Source organism: Hyperolius riggenbachi, chromosome 9 (assembly GCF_040937935.1).
Source record: "Hyperolius riggenbachi isolate aHypRig1 chromosome 9, aHypRig1.pri, whole genome shotgun sequence".
Lineage (NCBI taxonomy): Eukaryota > Metazoa > Chordata > Amphibia > Anura > Hyperoliidae > Hyperolius > Hyperolius riggenbachi.
This window is the reverse complement of record NC_090654.1, coordinates 17,708,336-17,732,869: the sequence shown is the minus strand read 5'-3', so window position 1 is coordinate 17,732,869 and position 24,534 is coordinate 17,708,336. Positions and strand designations below refer to the sequence as shown.

General features: G+C 45.8%; 1 protein-coding gene across 4 annotated transcripts in view; it reads right to left on the bottom strand.

Moving 5' to 3' along the window:
* The window catches only part of GRAP2 (GRB2 related adaptor protein 2), a 504,271-nt gene that overhangs the window by 33,071 nt on the left and 446,666 nt on the right, over positions 1-24,534 (bottom strand). For all 4 annotated transcript variants that reach the window (XM_068252025.1, XM_068252023.1, XM_068252024.1 and 1 more), the window contains one exon: positions 22,232-22,323. In XM_068252025.1, coding sequence (XP_068108126.1) covers positions 22,232-22,323 — 92 coding nt within the window. The remainder of the gene's footprint in view (positions 1-22,231; positions 22,324-24,534) is intronic.

The window sequence follows — 24,534 nt, the reverse complement described above, 5'->3', positions numbered from 1 at the left end:
TCTGATCTGTTTGAATTATTTACCGATCTCAACACTTATATCCGTAAACTTACCTTGAAAAGACATTTCGGCCTAAAAAAACACAACGCCCCTTTACAGACAGACGCAACCCAGCTCATTATTACCAATAATGATGCACTCCCCATTGTGTCGGTTTCCGCAGCTGAAGTAGAAACCGAGAAATACATTAACACCAAACTTAAAGGCCGTTCATTATTCTATCCTACAGCTTCCAAAGGCAATTATGTCGACACTTTTTATTCTGTAGTTTTGAAGGATCTACAAGAATTAAACATCCCAGACACTATTCCCACATCAAACCTCACCAAATCCGAAAGGACAGCCCTCAAAACTTTGAAAAATAACCCCAGCATCATTATCAAACCAGCAGATAAGGGGGGCGGGATCGTCATCCTCAACAAAACTGATTATCTTGAAGAATCCCTACGATTACTCAATAACCCCAAACATTACAAATTACTACCCACTGACCCCACCCCTGAAATTAATAAAACCCTAAAACAATTCATCGGGGAAGCCCTACTAAACAACATCATCACCAAAAATGAAAAAAACTTTATCATAAACCACCACCCGAAAACCCCTTTCTTCTACTACCTTCCCAAAATTCATAAAGACATCCATAAACCACCAGGTAGACCCATCATTTCTGGAATTGACTCCGTCACTAGCAACCTGTCCCGGTTCATTGACACACACCTTCAGCCGCATGTACAATCCCTGCCATCATTCATCAAGGACTCCCAACACCTTATCAGATACATTCAGTCTACTCCGTGGCAGGAAGACTACATCTGGCTCACCTGCGATGTCACATCCCTATACACGAACATACCACATGATTTTGGACTTACAGCTTTACAATACTACCTCCAATCCAATACATCCATGCCACGCATCCAACAAACATTCCTTATGCAGTGCACTGAATTTATTCTTCAAAATAATGTTTTCACTTTTCAAGAACAAACATATCATCAGGTCAGCGGCGTATCTATGGGAAGTTCGTGCTCCCCTTCCTACGCTAATCTAGCAATGGGATATTTTGAACAAACAAAAATGTACAGTAATAACCCATTCCACAACAATATCATTTTTTATAAACGGTATATAGATGACCTAATATTCATCTGGAAAGGTCCTCCCAATCTAATTCCGTCCTTTCTCAACTACCTTAACACCAACTCGGCCGGCCTACAGTTCACTTCCACTCAGACCCAACCTCTATAGAGTATCTAGACCTTATTCTTTACACAGATCCACCACATATCAAAACCAAAACCTTCTTCAAGCCCGTAGACGCAAATAATTACATACACTATAACAGTTTCCATCACCGCCCATGGACAAAGAATACCCCATGTAGCCAATATAAGAGGATCTACCGTAACTGCACTGATATACAACAGTATAATACTCAGTCCAAAATTCTCACCAAGAAATTCACCGATCGCAAATATCCCAGGAAATTACTACATGATGCATACCACAAAGCAACAACAAATAACCCATCACAGTCCAAAGCCAGAACGCAGTCCTCAGACATGCCCAGGTTCATCACCAGGTTTAGTGCCCAACATCAGTCGATCCGTAACATTCTCAATAACAGATGGGAAATCCTCCTCCAAGACCCCCATTTACAATCCATCATCCCACCTAAACCAACCATCACATACAGATGCGCCCCCATTCTCAGCAGTATACTGGCCCCAAGCAGACTCCGCCAGTTACCCCTAGGCACGAAACACACTCCCGGTACTAACACACCAGGCAGCTTCCCATGTAAACACAAAAAATGCCTAGCCTGCCAATTCGTCGTAAATACCCAGTCCTTCAGTTCGCAGGTCACCAAAATAGAATACCACATCAAAGAAACCATCACCTGTGAAACCAAATACCTCATCTATGTCATCACTTGCCCATGCAGGCTGCAGTATGTGGGCAGAACCACCCAACAAGCACGAAGCAGAACAGGACAACATAAAAGAAACATAATAAACAAATACCCCCTGCACAGCGCTTCGCGTCACTTTTCCACCCACCACCACAGCGACCCCACATTTCTTCGTATCACGTTTATCGAATCCATTCCACACAACCGCTTCGACTCCTTTGACTCTCTCAAAAAACGGGAGATGTTCTGGATTCAAATACTTAAGACCCTATCTCCAGGGGGTCTAAATGAAGTGCTTGAAAAAATCTATTAATTCACCATATTAGCAGCCAATTTTTTTCTCTTTTCAATCCTGTCCTCTCTCTTTTAATGTTTTTATACATTATACCTAGGTATCCAAAGAAAAAGAATTTTCTTGTTTTTCCTGTTTAATCTCGTTCATTTTGGACCATTTTATCTGTTAGAAAAATGATGCCGTTGCAAAAGCAAGTGCTGTATTTTATGTGTTTTTTTTTATATATATACCTTATATTTTTATACATATATATATATATATATATATACTTATATACAATTTATTTTTACTCTGTCTCATAATTTTTGTATATTTATGTGTTCTACATAACAATTATGTGCAAACAATTCAGTATTTTGTGAATTCCGCATTTACACCACCAGAGGGCGATAATATATCCCTGGCATCAACAGCTCCCTATCAAAAACCAGATGTACCATGTTACATGTTTCAACCCGACCAACAGCTACTCTTGCAACAAACTTACTGCAAAGCTCGTTATATATATTGTTTGTATGGCTGACTTATGCGTGGGGATACCTACAAAACATACTTATTGGCCGATCTTTCCCTCAACCAACATGGCGGCGCTATCACTCCCTGCACCCTCGCGCAGGCGCAGCTCATCACCCAGGCCTAACCGGCTCCTCACCACCAACCAGAGTCACTAGCTCACATTGCGCAGGCGCATTTTTCCCACACGGTGACACGTGCGGGTCACGCCGCCCATATGCAGGGCGAGACGTCCACGTCATGCCACGTCACACCGCTCCATTACCCGCCCGCACACCTTACCCTCGCACATTTCATTTGCCATCATTCCCTTCCATTACCTATAAGCCCGCCCACGACACACGTTGATTGGCGGCGGCCCTGCACACAATACACGCCCCTCCTTCCCTCCCTCGCCTCGGACCCGGTAGTCAAACTAACCTATTACTCAATTAGTCTCCCTATATGAACCCCACACGCAGACATCACAGCACAGAGGTGCCAAGCTATTATTGGACGCAGAGCTGGTAAGTGCGACCTCCATTTTCATTCCATGTCTGTTCTGCTCCTTAATCATTGATTGCTAGCACCTTTCAATACCAAGGGTGCTCACTTTTGCTGGCGTTTATTGTGAAATAATTTTCCTGGTTGCCCGCACTCCCCCTAATACTGTTCCTATTACAATCCGCACCTTTCTTTATCCTATTGGCTCACTATTTCACCATACACACATCTCCAGTAGCCTGTCCCTAGTATAGCTACCTTTACCCACCCCTACCTGTACCTTCTCCATCTCCTTATACCTATCCATCACCAGGTCCTGTACCCACACCCCCTCACATTCCCGCCCCCTCCCATACTATTTACCCCATACTAAACACTCCACAAATACCATTTTAGTAGTCCATATTCTATGCACCAGAATAAATAAGTTGTTCTAGCTACCCCCTACATTCATTTACAGCTCCCTGATATGCTTTACATTTCTGTCATTTCTAGTGAGATACTCCGTTTGTTCATTGCCTGATGAAGCGGGATGTTTGCCCGTGAAACGCGTTGCACTTTTATGTAGGAGTATGTGAATAAATCGTGTTTTCTACAATCAACAGCTTTTTTGGTCTGTTTGTGTGTGGACGGTCCACCACCGCCACCGAAACCGTTTTAAACCTTTTATCTAGTTTTATCCTATTGGCGCCTCTGTATCCTTGCACAATTTATAACACAAGGAGTTCTGCTGACTGAAAGAGGAACTGTAACCGAGAATTGAACTTCATCCCAATCAGTAGCTGATACCCCTTTTCCCACAATAAATCTTAACCTTTTCTCAAACAGATCACTGGGGGCTCTGTATGGCTGATATTGGGGTGTAACCCCTCCCACAGTGTGATGTCAGCACCTAGGTACTTGTTACATTGTGGGAAATAACAGCTGTTTCTCTAACTGCCAAAAATGCAGCATCTCCTTCCACAGACATCACTTGCCAGCAGTAAAGAATGTAAATCAGTGAGAGGAAAGGTTTTACAATGGGCAAACACTGACTAAATCTAAACTAAACTTTATAAATAATTATTGTAAAAATTAAGCACATTTTTCATTGTTATTTTCACGGCGGTTTCTCTTGAAGACAAAAGCAGTGCATTATCTTAAAGTGAGATAACTTGTTTGTGGCGGTTAGCAGCTTAAAGGATATCTAAACTGAAGAAATAAAAATAGGTACATACTGTATAGTACTAGTCCTACTAATAACTTGAAAGTCAGGTACTAGCGCTTCTCAGTGCTGGTCGTAATGGAAAAATCTACGCTTACGGATCATTACGCGTAATTTTACGCTATTACGCATAACGCAATTATGGTTACGGCATAGGAAATTATCTATGGTTCATCACTGTAATTACGCGTTAACTTACGCAGTTACGCGTAAGGATACCGTAATGTAGGCGCTTACACTATGATGTTACGCGTAGTGCCGTAATACCCATTAATGCGTATTTTTCGACGCATACGGACGATGTGTACCCAATAGCCATCAATGTGACAGCTATTGCGTACACATCATTCGTATGCGTCAAAACGTACGCTTATATACTGAAGGACGGGAGAACATACTATTGGTTGCTTAGGATGTTGACTGATTGGCTACTCTTAGAAAAGGGGAGTTTTTACGTTAGTAATTACGCGTAAGTCTTCGTAAAATTACGCATACCTAGCAATTACAGTAGACAGTGTAATTACGATACCACTTAACTCCTTACGCGTAAATAATTACGCATAAGACCGTAAGTTACGCGTAAATTTACATTGAATTACGATGCGTAATTACGCTCATGCGTAATTTCGGCCCAGCACTGGCGCTTCTAAAGCAATGGACATGCATAAGCACTGCTGCAGCCAAGGTATCCTATTCCACATAGGACGGTCACATTTACAGAGAAAACCTCAGCGCTGGGATAAAAAGTTCTTTCCATGATGAAAATATTTGTAGAAAGCACTACAGCCCCATAATCCTCTCTTGTCCGCCTGCATGACACCATGCGGCCAATCAGCAGTCACTATTGCATTCCTATGACAGGGACACTAGTCTGGCAAAACCAAACTATTTGGGGTGTGCACTCGTGCCCTACGCAGAGTAGCATGTACCACCCGCTGGTAATGATAACAATACTACATTCAATACTCACCTTGCCTGTCCTCAGGGCCGGATTTGTACTCTTCTTTACCACCCTAGGCCACTGTCAACAGCCACCCCCCTTCAGTATAGGAAGCGAGACGACCCCTTTCCTCTAGTATAGGAAACCTGATGACTCCCCCGCCCCCTCCCCAGCATATCTAGCTAGATGACTCCTCCCTCCTTTCCCTCCAGTATAGGTAGCCAGATGACCCCTCCCCTTCCCTCTAGTATATGTAGCCAGATGACTCCTCCCCCTTTCCCTCCAGTATAGGTAGGCAGATGACTCACTTAATCCCTCCTTTTTCTATCCCCCCACCTTGCAGTACAGGTAGCCAGCTGTCTTCCCACCGCAGCAGCCATCAGTGTCACTAATTTCTCCGCTCGTCTCCAGTGCAGAAGCTTCCTCTTCATTTCCATCTCCAATGCTGCCCAAGTCCATAGCCGCCGGCCACAATGCAGACGTGCACAGAGAGCAAGGTGGCCGCTGCACAGGCGGCAGGCAGCAGAGTACCGCAGTCAGGCGCTCGCCTGATCTCCATAAATTGCAGCATTCGCAAGCTTGCAAATGCTGCACCAGTTTAGCCTGCTGCTTTGGTGCCCATGCTCCTGTGGTGCCCTAGGCCATGGCCTAGGTGGCCTTGGCCTAAATCCGGCCCTGTCTGTCCTCTTGTGTCATGGATTGTACTATATAGGCACGGTTTAAATAAAAGACCGTCGTAAAACGATTATGGTGGTTAGAAAGTTCCAGTACTGTGGATACGCTAGGCTTTCTGAAGTTCTGACTATGGCCACTCGTTGAGCTGGAGTGAATCATAATCCACAAATAATACTATTTATAATACGGACCTTTTCATCCGGCGATTCTCTCCGTGGTAATGCACATTTCCGGATGATTCATTGGCGTCACGCTGGACCAAAATATGCCTAATTATGCGCATAGACCAGCCTCATTCTACCGCCAGGTGACTTTATAGCGAAGAGGCTGGGAAAAGGCCACATATTAGACAGAACTGGCTTCACAAATGTGTGACACAGACTTAACCCTTACACTGCCTGCTAATGTAAAGCGGACCTGAACTCAGAACTTCCCCTCTGCTCTAAAAATATAAGCAACAGCATAATGACCTTTACAGCAAAAAAACATTTCTTTGTTATAGCTGATACAAATCCTGCAATAAATGTGCAGCGTGTCCGCTTCCTGCTTTCATGGACGCAGACATATTGTTAACATTCTGTTTTGACAATTTAGCTGCTCTGCCGTAGCAGTCAGCTGAGATATCAAATTACACTTGTGATTAGTCGCACATGAGGGGGATAAGACAGGCTAAACTCTCTAAATACATACAGGGTGCATTTCTCTGTTTTCCTTCTGTCCTGTGCAAGAGTTCAGGTCCCCTTTAAAAAAAAAAAAAAAAAAAACTACACGCGAGTGCCAGCTATGTTTGTATTGTGATTATTAAATGTCTTGCCCAAATCTACATGCAATAAAGTCCACATTAGTCAGAAGGGTTGTCATTGAGGTGAAAATAAATGTGAGATGATTGATAACTAATTATTGATAGAATTATGCTAATTATGATTAAAATCTATTGTAAAATGGACCAATCAGATCTTGCAGCGAAACGAAAACATTTGATTGGTTCATTTTCAAGCTGCATAGTTTTGCAGTAACATCTGAATAATTCTGCATTAACTTAAAGGACCACTGTCATGAAAATCTTACAATGTAAAATGCACGTAAACACATACAAATAAGAAGTATGTTTCTTCCAGAGTTAAATGAGCCATAAATTACTTTTCTCCTATGTTGCTGTCACAGTAGGTAGTAGATTTCTGACATTACCGACAAGTTTTGGGCTAGCCCAGGGGTCTGCAACCTTTAAGACATAAAGAGCCACTTGGGCCAGTTTCCGAAAAGAGAAAAAAAAACTGGGAGCCGCAAAATCATCATAAAACAAATCAAACACTGCATATATTGTTTCTTACCTTAATGCTATATACAGGATCAGATATGACCCCAATATGCACAAATTGTTAGCAGATATGACCCCAATATGCACAAATCATTAGCAGATATGACCCCAATATGCACAAATCATTAGCAGATCTGACCCCAATATGCACAATCCTTCAGCAGATCTGACCCCAATATGCACAATCCTTCAGCAGATCTGACCCCCATATGCACAATCCTTCAGCAGATCTGACCCCAATATGCACAATCCTTCAGCAGATCTGACCCCAATATGCACAATCCTTCAGCAGATCTGACCCCCATATGCACAATCCTTCAGCAGATCTGACCCCCATATGCACAATCCTTCAGCAGATCTGGCCCCAATATGCACAATCCTTCAGCAGATATGAAAAGAAAAACCCATTTACTCACCTAGTCAGAAGACCTCCTGTCACGATCTCCTCCAGCCCCGACCTCCTTGTGGCGCGCAACTCCCACGATCCTCTTCCTTCCCGACGTCCCGTCCTGCCTGCATTACACTGCAGGGCTACGGGAAAATGGCCGCCTGAAGCCCTGCACTGCACCGGTCCGGCGGCCTCTCTGATAGGCTGCCGGCCACGCGCGCCGCAGCCACTGACACACACTACCGGAGCCGCGGCTGGGCTAGACCAACTCTCCATAGGGGATTCGCAGCATGGCCTTTATTCTTTATAATGACACTACTTGAAAAAGATTTATACAAAGATGCTGGTCAGCCTCCCCGATCGCTGCACAGTATTTTGGCAGTTGGACGGAGCAACTTCCATTCACTAAGTGCTTTTGAAAATAAACAAAGTCCAAAACCTGTCAGTAATGTCAGATTTCTAGTACTTACTGTAAGTGACAGCAACATAGGAAAAAAGTAATTTATGGCTTATTTTACTTTGAAAGAAACACACTTCTCATCTGTATATGCACTTGAAACAAAAAGAAAAACCGAGAGCCCAATATAGTGCAGTAAGTCTAACAATTGTTGGCGAAATAATTAACAGATGTGGATATACTCACAAACACGGGTTACCACATAGGCAACCACTTGAAATGCAGGTGGGGAGCATTAGAACCTGACCCCACTCAGGTTTAAGAAGTCGCTCTCTGTAGATAGAAATAAGGGGACAGTCCCCTCCACCCAAGGTCAGGGCCGGCCTTTGGCCTGTGCGACCTGAGCGATCGCTCAGGGCGCCGGCCGCTAGCTTCCAGGGGGGGGCGCCGCGCCGCTCTCCTGTCGCCCGGCCGCATAATGTTAATTTATGCTAACTTGCGGCGGCTGCGGGCTCCGGCTTGGTTGCGCCGCAGCGCGCGACTGTCTCCCTCTCTGGCTCCGCCCCCTGGTGCCGCTGGGGGTGATGGGGGCGAAGACCATCAACAACTGCTGTAGCCTCTTGGAGGCAGTGTGAGAGTCTCCGCCCCGCGCTGCTGCCTGCTGGCCCCGTGATAGGAGGAGGTTGGAAGTGCGCGGTGTGCCAGCCAGTGACACAGTGTCAGCCACCCTGGGTGTGACTGTCCTTCGCCTCGAGACCCGGGCTGGCCATTACTGACTGGACAGACCCCACACCACCAGTAAAAGTAAGGCTCCGCTCCCCATCCCCAGGACATATATATATATATATATATATATATATATATATATATATATATATATATAGTATATACATGTGTGTGTATATATATATATATATGTATATATATATATATATATATATATATATATATACACTATAAGTGGGGGTCTGCCTATATACATACACACTTAAGGGGGGATCTGCCTACACTAGTAGCCTATATACACTAAGGGGGGGATCTGCCTATAATAGGCTCTACTAGTCTTGTATATGTAGGCAGATCCCCCTTAGTGTATATATTATAGAAGATAACTCGAGATAAAAGTGTGTGTGTGTGCGTGCGTGTGTGTGTGTGCGCGTGTGCGTGTAGGATGAATGGGGGGGGGGGGGGGCACCAAAATCTGGTTACGCTCAGGGCGCTGTGAAACCTAAGGCCGGCCCTGCCCAAGGTGGACTATATACTTGTAATGATCTGCTCAGCTGCCTGTGCAGGCAGGCATCTTTTTGACCATTGTGTAGATTTGCATGCTGCAGGACTCTGGAAAGAAGAGCTTCTGTCAGTTTTGCAGCTTGTGCTTGCAGAGGAATTTGCATACGTTGTCATGCAAATTGCCTGGCCACATTCATTGGAGGCGTGTACTATAAGTACTATGTCTTTCCCACAATGCTTGGCTGGTCATAAGGATTTCGTCCTATGTAACACTCCTGGTGGGGTGTCAGCCTTACTCTTGGTTTGAAGATCAGCTTAGAGTAATTCCTGGAAACTGTGCTAGGCAGATTCCATAGTGCAGTTAGGATTGTTTATCTGTTTGTTTGTTCTGTTGCTGTTGTCCTGTCCCAGCAGTGGTCGACAGGAAATGGTTCTGATCTCTGTTCTTGGAGTATAGCTGGTGCAGCGGTTGCTACCAGCTATCTCTTCTGTTCTGTCTCCTGGGATCGCGCTAGCCACTTTTCGCTAGTGCTGTGGATCCTATCTCTCGCTTGTCCCTGTTTTCGTGTGTCTGTCTTGTCTGCTATGACCGCTTGCGGAGGCTCGGTGAGGTAACCGTTAAGCAAGCGTTTGCGTCCTCTGTTTCATGTTTGTCTGTCGATGGTTAGTTAGGCGTGCTTGTCTCTATTGTGCTTATCACGTGGAGACCGCGCATAACCGCGTGCACTGTTGCGAATGAGTGCGGTGTTCGCGGTTAGCTAGCGTTTGTTATTTTCCATATCTCCTCATTGTATTATTTGCTGTGCCTTTGCTACTCTCGTGCTCCGCCTTGCTGTAGCCTTGTGTCACGTCTGGCGATCGCACCTCTCGCGATCGCGTTCCTATTTCATATCTGCTGTTGTGTGTGCACTGTCGCGGGGTGGCGACTAGGTTGCCGCACACACATACAACCTGTCCCTTTGCTCGTCTCATTCGCAATCCCCTCCCTTGCGATTGCGTTCTGCTCTTCATACAATTCCTGTCTGGCATTTGTGGAGGTACAGAGGATTGGTTCATCTGCACTCCCCAGCGCCACCTGCCGACAGGAATTTTCCCTCTACGGGTGCGTAGCACCTTTTGCTGGGTGCCTGCAAATATACGCTTGTGGAGGATTGCCGCCATGTCAGCGCATGCGTTGTGCGCTGATCACGGAGAAAGTTCCACAATCGTTACAATACTGTGCAAATTTGGACAGAGGCGCCAGGCAGGTTAAAATGATCTAAAAACAACTAAAAAGGAGGAGTACAGGTGGACTTACCTCCTGAAATGATGGACAATCGAGATTGTTCAAATCGCAAATAACAATTTATTTTGGCACTCCGCAACGCGTTTTGCAAGTATAACCTGCTTCATCAGGCAAGGAGTGCAAGCTCAAAAAGGTCCAATAGTGGCAGAGGCGCATTGCCACTATTGGACCTTTTTGAGCTTGCACTCCTTGCCTGATGAAGCGGGTTATACCTGCAAAACGCGTTGCGGAGTGCCAAAATAAATTGTTATTTGCGATTTGAACAATCTCGATTGTCCATCATTTCAGGAGGTAAGTCCACCTGTACTCCTCCTTTTTAGTTGTTTTTAGATCATTTTAACCTGCCTGGCGCCTCTGTCCAAATTTGCACATCTCATCTGTATATGTTTTAAATATATTTAATAATTTTTGTGACAGTGGTCCTTTAAGCCTGGAATACACTCAATTTTTGGCCAATCTCTGACCAGTTTTACCACCTCCATGTAGTAGAAAGGGTTTACCTACACAATCTGTTTATAGTATCAATATCTCTTGAGCCTTATACTACACAGAGGTGGCAAAATTGGTCAGTGGTTGTCCAATTATAATTGAAAGTGTGTACCAGGCTGTGTAGAATTACAGTATTTGCACATTTCAAGTACAAAGTTGGCACTGAGCCAAAATCTTGTACTGAGTGCCTTTTATAGGTCCACGGACCGCGGTACAGAAATATGGGGCCACTAAAATGCCTCTAGACCTCCGCCGCTGTAGGCGGAAGTTGTTTTGTACTAAAATGCCTTCTGACGTCTGTGGCATATGGATGCGAAAACACAGATGATGAGTTAGCTGATAACTGTAACGATCTGCTCAGCTGTCTGCATGGGCAGACAGCTGTTTGTCCATTCCTTTAGTCTGAGGTCTGCAGGTCTCTGGAAAAGAGACCTGTCTTTGCTTTGCAAGTTTCAGACCTGCTCTGCTGCTGAGGAATTTGCATACACTTGTCATGCAAACTGCCTAGCTGCCTCCTTTGAAGTCTTGCAGTATAAATACCATGTGCTCCCAGAATCCTTTGCTGGTCATGAAGGTTTGTTCCTGCAAACACTCCTAGAGTTTCAGCCTTGCTGTCGTTTGCTAAGATTATTTTAGAGTAATTCCTGGGGACTGCACTAAGCATCCCTTCTAGTGCAGTCAGGTTGTATTATCTGTTTTGCCTAGTTCTGTCTCTCTGTCTCGATTGCTTGTCGCCAGCGGCGGTCGACAGGGAATCGTTCTGTCTGTCTGGGAGTGTAGGCCAGAGCTGCGGTTGCTACTGGCTGCTCCATCTGTCTGGATCGCATTCGCCCTAGTGGTAGTGGCAGTGCCTCCTACTTTATTCTGCCTTAGGGGTGCTAACCAGAGCAGCGGTTGCTACTGGTAGCCCCATCTGCTTGTCTGGATCGCATTCGCTCTAGCGGTAGCAGCGATGGTTCCTTCTGAACTCTGTCTGGGAGTGTAGGCCAGAGCTGCAGTTGCTGCTGGCTGCTCCTTCTCTCTGTCTTGTACGAACGCTTGCTGTAGGCTTGGGGAGGGAACCGTTTAGCAAGTGTTCGTGTTCTCTATTTCGTGTTTGTGTGTCATTGGTTAGTTAGGGTGGCACGCTTATCACTGGGCGCCTATCGCGTGGTGATCGTGCTTAAATGCGTTCGCTGTTGCGAATGAGTGCGGTGTTCGCGTTTAGTTAACGTTTGTTATTTTCCTTATTGTTCTTGCTTGCTGTGTCTTTGCTACTCTCATGCTCTGTCCTGCTTGGTCTTCTGTCACTTCTGGCAATCGCCTCTCTTGCGATTGCGTTCCCACTTTGTTTCCGCTGTTGTGTGTTCACCGTTGCTGGGTGGCGACTAGATTGGTGGACACACATTTATTCTGTCTCTGTGCTCTTTCTCTATTAGGGCTATCCAGCCCTACTTTGCTTTAACTCGTGCAATTCCCATCTGGCATCTATGGCAGTACAGAGGCTGAGTCCGTCTGTACTCCACAGCTTTATCTGCCGGTGGGAATCTCCCTCTACAGATGCATAGCACCATAGCTGGGTCCTATATAATTACACGCTTGTGGAGGATTTCCGCAGTGTCAGCGCGCATCCTGTGCGCTGACCACGGAAATAATTCCGCAAACGTTACAATAACCCCTTATACATGAGAAATCTATTCCTTTTCACAAACAGACCATCAGGGGGCACTGTATGGCTGATATTGTGGTGAAACCCCTCCCACAAGAAACTGAGGACCGTGGTACTCCTGGCAGTTTCCTGTCTGTGAACCTTGCTGCCTTGTGGGAAATAGCTGTTTACAGCTGTTTCCAACTGCCAAAAAAAGCATGAAGCAGCTACATCACCTGCCAACAGTAAAAATGTCAACATGTAATCAGGGACTTAAAAGATTTTACAACTGGCAAACACTGATTAAATCATTTATACATAATTATTGTAAAAAAAATGAAGCACTTTTTGTATTAAATTATTTTCACTGGAGTTCCTCTTTAATTGTCAGATGTTCCTCTTTAACGTCTCAGGAATAACCGAGGAAGGCATCTCCGATTTCCTGCTTTTTGGAAGTCCTCCAATCTCATGCCCATCATGCAGTATTTGCCAACTCGGAAGAACTCACAGTCAGATACATTATTATCTTAATAGTTACAGAGGGCGTCCAACCTCCGAAGGCTCTCCGTCTTCTTTCAAATTGGATTGTGCATTATGCAAATGTCCTCCGCAAATTTGCATAATAGGTTTCCGCAGTGGGAAGTACTCCGAAGACCGAGCAGTTAAGCGGTTGGATTTCTGCAGTGAGCTATAGCCGTCTGAAGGTACCAAATGGTGTGAAATGACGCTCGTTTTATTTGGCGGCGTTCCCAAATTTAAGCAGACGGGGTAATCATCTTCCCTCTGTGGACAGCTGCCGGCACTCGCGGGCCAACCGGATCTCAGCGGAGATAACGATCAGACATGATGGAAAATCAAGTCCTGCTGTTGTTGTTCCCCCTAATGGTACGTACACACTTGCGATAACAATCGTTTACAAGGAACGATATTTACCAGACGAACAATATTGGAACGATTGGAATGCAAGGATAGGATACAACAATCATCATACACATATTAACGATCGTTCTCGCAGAAAATAATGATCAGAGGGAAATGTTGCGTACATATTTATATAAAATAAAAAAAACAACAACCAAACATGGGGTTATAATAGATAAGAATATATGATAGGTAACTTGAAAACAAAGTTTGTTTGAAATGTATAATGTAACAATCGTTACGGGGCGCGCTACACAGGAAGTACGGAAGCTGGGCAGAATCCAACGCAGGCGCATTGGCCCTTGTAACGATCGTGCTCGGCAGATAACTGTACACACTTTAGTTTTGTAACGATTGTCGTTCAATATGATCCACCCTGGTGGATTTTCTCATCGTTCATTCGTCGTTGTACTTAATGATCGTTTGGTAAAGTTCTTTACCTGATTGTCGGCAGACCAATCGTTAAGCTGCTGTTTCAAACAACCATAGTCGCAAGTGTGTACGTAGTATAAGGGTGCTTGTCCTGATATCGCTCGCTGTTACCGCCGCACACCAGATCAAATACGACAGCCCGACATCTTGCAGCATGTCCGATCAACACATGTCACCAATTTCGGCCTAAAATCGGTCGCATCGTTTATCGGGCATACTTTTGACCGCTCCGATTTTCATCTGATTCGATAATAATTGTTGAGTCAGACGGCCGATCAGTCACCAAGTCAAAAAATGTATGGGCAACTTAAAGAGGATCTGTCACAAAAATGTTAAAATTTAAAACCCATACAAATAATAAGTATGTTTCTTCCAGAGTAAAATGAGCCATAAATTACTTCTGTCCTATGTTGCTGTCACTTACAGTAGGTAGTAGAAATCTGACAGAAGCGACAGGTTTTGGGCTAGTCCATCTCTCCATAGGGGATTCTCAGCATGGCCTTTATTCTTTATAAAGACACTCCCTGAAAAAGATTTATATAAAGATGCTGGCCAGCCTCCCTGCTCACCGTACACTTTTTTGGCAGTTGGACGGAGCAACTGCCATTCACTAAGTGCATTTTGAAAATAAACAAATCCCTGTGAACCCCCCATGAGGAGATGGGCTAGTCCAAAACCTGTCGGTTCTGTCAGATTTCTACTGCCTACTGTAAGTGACAACAACATAGGAGAAAAGTAATTTACGGCTTATTTTACTCTGTAAGAAATGTATTTCTTAATTGTATATGTTTACATGTATTTCAAATTTTAAGATTTTCACGTCAGAGGTGACGTCCTTTAAGATAAACCAAGGCAGAATAAAGCCCTGCAAACACTTTTAATTTCATTAGCTGTTGATTGGCTAATTTTACCACCCCCAGGTAGAATGAGGGTTAACAGAATTTGAATGCAAGGAACAGGTTGTGTAGGGAAACTCTCATACTACCCGGAGGTGGTCAAATTGGTCAGTGATTGGTCAATCATAATTGAAAGTGTGTACCAGGCTTTGGATCGCAAATAATTCCCATATTTTCTCTGCATACCAGAGATGGCCGACAAGATGATAATAATTCTGTCTTTCCTGCGAATGTAATGCAAATTGTATGCACCTCGGCCAATCTAGTGAACTTCCTGTTGGCTTTGACTGGACCAGCGTCTAGCTGCATTTTATTTGCTTAAACATTTCTTTCAAACTGGAAATATTCGCATCTCATTGAACAACTAAAGGTGGCCATACGCGGTTCAATTTTTCTTTTTGTTTTCAGGCTACGTGCAGAAATGCTAGCATTGCAGAAAACGCTGCGTTTTTGTTGTTAATGGAAGTCTATGGTCTGCATGAAAAAACGCATATAAAAAAGGCATATGTGTTTTGTAACAGGCGTTTTTAAAAACGCTGGTTTTGTTGCATGATATTCAAAAACGAATCAAAAACGCACATAATGAGAGTCAATGGGAACGCAATGTATTGCATTTTATATGCGTTTTTCATGTGTTTTTGGCTACCTATACTGGAGGGAAGGGTCAATGGGCTACCTATACTGGAGGGAAGGGTCAATGGGCTACCTATACTGGAGGGAAGGGTCAATGGGCTACCTATACTGGAGGGAAGGGTCAATGGGCTACCTATACTGGAGGGAAGGGTCAATGGGCTACCTATACTGGAGGGAAGGGTCAATGGGCTACCTATACTGGAGGGAAGGGTCAATGGGCTACCTATACTGGAGGGAAGGGTCAATGGGCTACCTATACTGGAGGGAAGGGTCAATGGGCTACCTATACTGGAGGGGGGGGGGGTCATCTGGCTATCTACACCGAAGGGGGGTGGCTGCTGACAGTGGCCATGGGCAGGAATGAGTACAAATACGGCCCTGATCACATGCAGCTCGGTAGAACCGAGGGAGCTTGCACATTGTCAATCAAAGCAAAACAATTGTGAACAATCATTCCAGACGACAGACCTTTCATGTTTATATTGAGCTCCTGAGCTAGCAGCGGCAGGAATGGCCTCAAAACCCCTTTATAATTGAGACAGCGGTTCTCATATGTGCTTTGCGTATTTAGTCTCACATAGATAATACACCGACCATGGGGCAAGTTTACAGAGCCGGGGCCAGGAAAATAGACAAAAGTGGAACCCAGGACAACATTCATTGTTTTTCAGCCATAATAAACCCACTGTTGAACCATACAAATTCTGAAAGCAGCCAGGTTAATGAACATAAATTATAAGTGTTACCTTAAATTGAAACTGTTCAAATTGAAAAAAGTCTCTGTGAAGCTATGCCTGTTGCAGCTGTAAAACCCGACATACTGCACCATATATAGGCTTAAAGTGTCCTTGTGTTGAGAGGGAGATGGAGGCTGCCATATTTATTTCCTTTAAACAATGCTAATTGCCTGGCCGTCCTTCTGAACCTCTAACTCTGACAGTTGAAGCCACACACCCAGAACCAACGCAAAAAAACAGGTGTTCTGAATTAAAGAGAAACTCCGACCAAGAATTGAACTTTATCCCAATCAGTAGCTGATACCCCCTTTTACATGAGAAATCTATTCCTTTTCACAAGCAGACCACCAGGGGGCGCTGTATGGCTGATATTGTGGTGAAACCCCTCCCGCTGCTCTGAGTACCGAGGTACTTCTGGCAGTTTCCAGTCTGTGAACCTTGCTGCATTGTGGGAAATAGCTGTTTACAGCTGTCTCCAACTGCCAAAACAGCAAGCAGCAGCTACATCACCTGCCAGCAGTAAAAATGTCACCATGCAATAAATGTCAGAATATAAATCAGGGATTTAAAATATTTTACAATGGGCAAACACTGACTAAATCATTTATACATAATTATTGTAAAAATGAAGCACTTTTTTTATTACAATTATTTCCACTGGAGTTCCTCTTTAAGTTTTACCACTTAACTGAAGCTAGCAAGATTAGTGGCATTGTTTAAAAGAAAATACTGTACATATGAAAACCTCCATATCTTTCTCACTAAATGGCTATGTTAAGTCCTCTACGACCTTTTTACTTCCTGCTAGGATAAATGGGCGCTTGCACCTACTTCCTGTCAGCTACCAGGTACTACATCCTCATGTTGTCACATGATTTCCGCTGTAATGCTGATGGTATTCTGGGAAATGTAGTCTGGAACTATTGTACTTCCTACTTTGCTCATCACATAATTACACCCGACTGGGTTACCCAGCAGCTACACCAACAGGGGGCAGGAATCAAACTGTACTGCAGTGGGAAGCACAGTTGGCTCACAAAAACATATTCTGCTCAACGTTTTACTCCACGCCCTCCCATTATTTGTTTTTCTTGCTCTTTTATTTTGTACTGTTCAGATCTTACATTAACATAAGGTAATTATACCGTATAGCGTAGCATTTAGTAATTTAGATGATAAGTTACTTACTGATTTACACAAACATTAAAGAAATTATGCCAAGTTGAGAAAAAAACAAAAACATACAGGAACATAAATACATAATGAAGCTGTGAAAAAAACCCTCCAATAATTCTAGTTTGTCTTTTGTTTGGAGCAGTGTGAAATTACCACTTAAATGGGAACATTACCTGCATAATGAAACCACGCTAATAAAACAGAAGTCAAAACACGCTCAGCGGCAGCAAAACACACAGGAAGGATTTCCAACAAATTCTTTTCATTTGGTATATTTGGAGGAAAAAAAATATAATCCTTTTTTCTCAACCCTGATGGAGGGTTTACTTTGCCACATAGCACAAGAGCCACTGAGTGTCAGTATAATCATACTCTTGAGCAGGGGTGTTATAATTTCCCCTGCGACCCCTGCAGCCGCTGGGGGGGCCGGGGAGCTGAGGGGGCCCCCTCCTCCTCCCTCTCCTTACCCACATGCAGAGTAGCACAGGTAGTGGAGTAATGTTTACCTGCCCAGCACTGTAGGTCTCCTCCATGCATCACAGCTGCTGCAATCACATGACCCATGTGAGTCACATGATTGGGAGCCGGAAAATAGCAGCTGAGAGTGTGCAGCTGGGGAGAAGTTTGGATTCCAGAGGATCCCATGACAATTTCACAGGGGGGGGGGGGGGGGGGGGGTCTTATGGACAGTTGTTACACCCCTGCTCTTGAGGAATAGGCTTAGGCGGAGAGGTTGGGCAAGGTAGCACAGAATGGTCAGCAGTATCACTTGCCTTGCTAAACCTCCAAGGTCTGTTTATAGGAGGAGTTAGAATATCAAACCCAGGCAAATGGAAGATGGCGGAGGTCAGATTCTAATCAGTTTTAACAAAACGACTGATATTTTTTACACGCAATTGTTTAATTACACTATTTGACTAATCTCAGAGGATGCTCAGTCAAAAGTGAAGGGAAATCTTGTGCTTCTGGGAACCGGTAAAGTGCGGGCAAGCAGATTATGGTTTCACACAATTTGCAGCTCCTTCATGCCCGGCTGAAAGGCATTCTTGTATAAAAACAGAAAAAATGGGAAAGCGGAGGAGCGCTCCATAGTGTAAAAACAGATTTATTGAGTTAAAATGCGCATGAAACAATTGCACTTACTAGAAAGTAGATGCATACAAGCATATTAGATGAGGGCGAAGCCCTTTTCCTGGGACCCTGGGACGCCTTCTACGTCCTCCGTGGCCTGCGGAGGTCGTGGTCCGGATGGAAGGGACGGGGGGGGGGGGGGGTGGCTGACCCAGGGAACTTGTGCGTGCTGGCAGCGTCACAACGCGTTTCGGCGAATCCTCGCCTTCATCAACACAAGTGGACTGCAGTTTGTTCAGGTTTGCATTTTTTTTTAAATTTGTGTTTATGGCATATTCCCCTCCCTCCCTCCTTGTCGATCACCTAATTATAGACAAATTTTGAAATGTTAGTGCCACTTAGGAACGTTTCTTTAAGTTAGGTTAGGCATCCATGTGGGAGGGGAGAGGGAAGGTTAGAGTTAAGCATCACAGGGGAATGGTTAAGGGTTAGGCAGCAGTGGCGGGGTGGTGGTGGCTAGGAATAGCCATCAGAGGGAGTGGTTAGGGCTTAGGCAGCAGTGGCGGGGTGGTGGTGGCGGCTAGGAATAGTTATTAGAGGGAGTGGTTAGGGCTTAGGCAGCAGTGGCAGGGTGGTGGTGGCTAGGAATAGTTATTAGAGGGAGTGGTTAGGGCTTAGGCAGCAGTGGCGGGGTGGTGGTGGCTAGGAATAGTTATTAGAGGGAGTGGTTAGGGCTTAGTCCGCAGTGGCGGGGTGGTGGTGGCTAGGAATAGTTATTAGAGGGAGTGGTTAGGGCTTAGGCAGCAGTGGCGGGGTGGTGGTGGCTAGGAATAGTTATTAGAGGGAGTGGTTAGGGCTTAGTCAGCAGTGGCGGGGTGGTGGTGGCTAGGAATAGTTATTAGAGGGAGTGGTTAGGGCTTAGGCAGCAGTGGCGGGGTGGTGGTGGCTAGGAATAGTTATTAGAGGGAGTGGTTAGGGCTTAGGCAGCAGTGGCGGGGTGGTGGTGGCTAGGAATAGTTATTAGAGGGAGTGGTTAGGGCTTAGTCCGCAGTGGCGGGGTGGTGGTGGCTAGGAATAGTTATTAGAGGGAGTGGTTAGGGCTTAGGCAGCAGTGGCGGGGTGGTGGTGGCTAGGAATAGTTATTAGAGGGAGTGGTTAGGGCTTAGTCAGCAGTGGCGGGGTGGTGGTGGCTAGGAATAGTTATTAGAGGGAGTGGTTAGGGCTTAGGCAGCAGTGGCGGGGTGGTGGTGGCTAGGAATAGTTATTAGAGGGAGTGGTTAGGGCTTAGGCAGCAGTGGCGGGGTGGTGGTGGCTAGGAATAGTTATTAGAGGGAGTGGTTAGGGCTTAGGCAGCAGTGGCGGGGTGGTGGTGGCTAGGAATAGTTATTAGAGGGAGTGGTTAGGGCTTAGGCAGCAGTGGCGGGGTGGTGGTGGCTAGGAATAGTTATTAGAGGGAGTGGTTAGGGCTTAGGCAGCAGTGGCTGGGGGGTGGTGGCTAGGAATAGTTATTAGAGGGAGTGGTTAGGGCTTAGGCAGCAGTGGCGGGGTGGTGGTGGCTAGGAATAGTTATTAGAGGGAGTGGTTAGGGCTTAGGCAGCAGTGGCGGGGTGGTGGTGGCTAGGAATAGTTATTAGAGGGAGTGGTTAGGGCTTAGGCAGCAGTGGCGGGGTGGTGGTGGCTAGGAATAGTTATTAGAGGGAGTGGTTAGGGCTTAGTCAGCAGTGGCGGGGTGGTGGTGGCTAGGAATAGTTATTAGAGGGAGTGGTTAGGGCTTAGGCAGCAGTGGCGGGGTGGTGGTGGCTAGGAATAGTTATTAGAGGGAGTGGTTAGGGCTTAGGCAGCAGTGGCGGGGTGGTGGTGGCTAGGAATAGTTATTAGAGGGAGTGGTTAGGGCTTAGTCCGCAGTGGCGGGGTGGTGGTGGCTAGGAATAGTTATTAGAGGGAGTGGTTAGGGCTTAGGCAGCAGTGGCGGGGTGGTGGTGGCTAGGAATAGTTATTAGAGGGAGTGGTTAGGGCTTAGTCAGCAGTGGCGGGGTGGTGGTGGCTAGGAATAGTTATTAGAGGGAGTGGTTAGGGCTTAGGCAGCAGTGGCGGGGTGGTGGTGGCTAGGAATAGTTATTAGAGGGAGTGGTTAGGGCTTAGGCAGCAGTGGCGGGGTGGTGGTGGCTAGGAATAGTTATTAGAGGGAGTGGTTAGGGCTTAGGCAGCAGTGGCGGGGTGGTGGTGGCTAGGAATAGTTATTAGAGGGAGTGGTTAGGGCTTAGGCAGCAGTGGCGGGGTGGTGGTGGCTAGGAATAGTTATTAGAGGGAGTGGTTAGGGCTTAGGCAGCAGTGGCTGGGGGGTGGTGGCTAGGAATAGTTATTAGAGGGAGTGGTTAGGGCTTAGGCAGCAGTGGCGGGGTGGTGGTGGCTAGGAATAGTTATTAGAGGGAGTGGTTAGGGCTTAGGCAGCAGTGGCGGGGTGGTGGTGGCTAGGAATAGTTATTAGAGGGAGTGGTTAGGGCTTAGGCAGCAGTGGCGGGGTGGTGGTGGCTAGGAATAGTTATTAGAGGGAGTGGTTAGGGCTTAGGCAGCAGTGGCGGGGTGGTGGTGGCTAGGAATAGTTATTAGAGGGAGTGGTTAGGGCTTAGGCAGCAGTGGCTGGGGGGTGGTGGCTAGGAATAGTTATTAGAGGGAGTGGTTAGGGCTTAGGCAGCAGTGGCGGGGTGGTGGTGGCTAGGAATAGTTATTAGAGGGAGTGGTTAGGGCTTAGGCAGCAGTGGCGGGGTGGTGGTGGCTAGGAATAGTTATTAGAGGGAGTGGTTAGGGCTTAGTCCGCAGTGGCGGGGTGGTGGAGGGCTGGTGGTGGTTAGGAATAGGCATTGGAGGCAGGAGGTTAGGGTTAGGCATTGGTACAGGGAGGGTTGTTTTAAAATAGGGTTAGGTCTAGCTGTAGTAAAATATTTGTATTATTTACTGATATTTTGCTATTGGAATTTTCACTGAAACATATTAGAATGTCTGTAAATTTACAGATATTCTACTACCAGCTATTTCAGGCATCCACATTTCCGGAAACCCTCTTTGCATATTCATCCTTTCCGGTACGTAACCATAACTTCCCATTCTTGATGTATAACCCAGGGGCGTAACTAGAGAGGAGCAGCCCCTGAGATCGCACGGTGGCCCAGAGGTGTGGGGGGGCCCCAACTACTAACCTTCCCTTCCTCCCATACAGGGGACTATACTTCAGATCAGGTGTTTGGTGGCTACACTTGTTATGGGTGTGAAGATAATGATGGCCGCACTTGTTGTATGACCCTTGTGAGACGGGCCCCAAGGTCATGAAGGGCACCAAGGGGAGGCAAGGGAAGGGGTGTTCACTGGGGGGGCATCAAAGTCTTACTGGGGACCCCATGGAAGTTGTTACATCACAGGTATAACCCTGACCTCCTGCTTAATATTAAGCTTTTCTTGATCTATAACCCTGACCTCCCACCAAATGCTAACCTCATACTGGGGTTCATCTGAGAATCATTACCGGGCCACCATGGTGCCTACATATATGGTGCTACAGTTACTATCTGTATGTGTACTCAATAACATTTCTCATTGTTGGTTTCTCACCTCGGAGTTTTCATGTCTACATAGTTTTTGGGGACGTAGCCTTCGTTGCCTCTGAGTTCTGCTTTGTACCAGTTGTCATCTGTGCCAAGAATCTGTGGAAAAAGACATTACAGAATTATTCAGTTTTCTTCTGCTATCTCATATGCATGGTAACATGAAGTGTTGCCTAGTTAGTGTAATATGGTATAATTTGGCATGGTATGGAGTGGCATGGTATGGTGTGGCATGGTATGGTGTGGCGTGAGCTCCTGTGCTGTGATGTGGTACTCTATGACACAGTATGGTAGGATGTGGTATGGTGGACTGTGCTGTAGAATGTTGTAGTAGGCTGCGGTGTAGCATGGTAGTGTTTGGCACTGAGTGACATAGGGCCTGATTCACAAAGCGGTGCAAACTGTTTAGCACGGGTGTGCTAAACAGTTAGCACGTGAAGTGCCGTTCATGGACTTTTGCGCGCGCAAAGTGCTGCGATTCACGCGATCGCGGACTTTTGCGCGCGCAATTTGCCGCGATTCGCTAATGGACTTCACGTGCTAACTGTTTAGCACACCCATGCTAAACAGTTTGCACCGCTTTGTGAATCAGGCCCCTAGTGCGGTGTGGTGTGCTGTAATATGCATGGTATGGTGTAGTACTGTATATGTTATGGTTAGTATGGTATTGAGTAGTGTGGTATAGTTTGACATTGTATGAAATGGTATGACAATGTGTGCTGTAATACGATATGATTGAGGATATATTTACTAAACTGCGGTAATCAGAATTGTGAGTGTAGTAGAGCATGCTAATGGGTTTTACCATACTTAATTACACTTAAAGAGTAACTTAAGCCTAATAAAAAAAAAATCAGTTTTACTCACTTGGGGCTTCTACCAGCCCCCTGCAGCCGCCCCGTACCCTCGCAATCACTCATGGATCCTCCTGTCCCCCGCCACCAGCTAGTTTCAATTCGCCGACAGATCTAGTGACGCGTAGTCTTCTTTGCGTTCCCGTCCGCAATAGCATCCTGTGCAGGACGCTATTGCGGACTGTAACGCATAGAAGGAGACGTGTGGCCAGGCCTGCGCAGGTGCAGTGAGCCTGTCGGCCAAAAACGAAACTAGCTGGCGGCGGGGGACCGGAGGATCCATGGGTGACGGTGTGGGCACGGGACAGCAGCAGGGGGCTGGTAGAAGCCCCAGGTGAGTAAACTGATTTTAACTTATCATGTGTTTAGTGAATATGCCCCATGGTGTGGTGTGGTTTAGTATGGTATAGTATAATTCGATGTGGTATGGTGGGATGTGCTGTAGTACAGTATGATGCAGTTAGTATGCACCAGGTGTGGCATAAAATAGTTTTGGACGTCACGGTGTAGTATGGTGTACGGTTTTGTAATATGGTATGGTATGGTATGGTATGGAATGCTGTGTATAGATATCGTTAGTGTGGTGTGGTGAAGCATGGTATAGTTTGGCACTGCACTGTGTTGTGTGCTGTAATATAGTAGTATTGGGCATTGGTGGGGGAGTGGGATAGGGTTAGGCATTGGTGGGCGTGGCTGCTTAGGGTTAGGCGTCAGTAGAGGGAGGGCTTGTGTGAGAATAGGGTTAGGTGTTACTATTGGGGTTGCCACTGCACAATAGTGGAATATCGGTAATGTTACTGATGTTGTATTAGCGGCTATTTCTGGCGCCCAAATTCACCAGATGCCCATTTTACATGCACACTTCCTATTGTATTGCATGTGTTCCCACACATCCTTGTGACAATGGCCACCGATACAAAGCATGAGATGAACTTCCAGTTGGTGGCGCTGTAACAACTGTGACTACAAGGGGAGCTGTGAGTAAATTTCCTAGTGGGAAGCCAACCCGGCAACTTCTACCTAACAGAGGATTTCCTTTTCCTTCAGAAAAATTTCCTGCTCTGTCTCTTCTACAAAAAGTAAGACTAAATGTCTCCAGAGTAAATACAACACAGAGAGCAATAATCAGAATCAGAAACATATTTATTCGATAAAAACCTGAGATGTTCTAACCCTTCCAGGGGGCGTAACAATAACCCCTGCGACCTCTGCAACCGCTGGGAGGACCGAAAGCTGTGGGGGCTCACTCCTCCCTCTCATACAGAGTAGCACGGGTAGTGGAGTAATGTGTGCTTGTTCCAGAACTGTGGGTCTCCTCCATGCATGGCCAGATTTGAGGCAAGGCCACATAGGCCATGGCCAAGGGTACCAGGAAGCAAGAGGCGGACAGCGGGCTGGCACACTCATGCAGTCAATCTGCCACCATGTGAACTTCAGCAGTCGGGCAAGTGCCTGG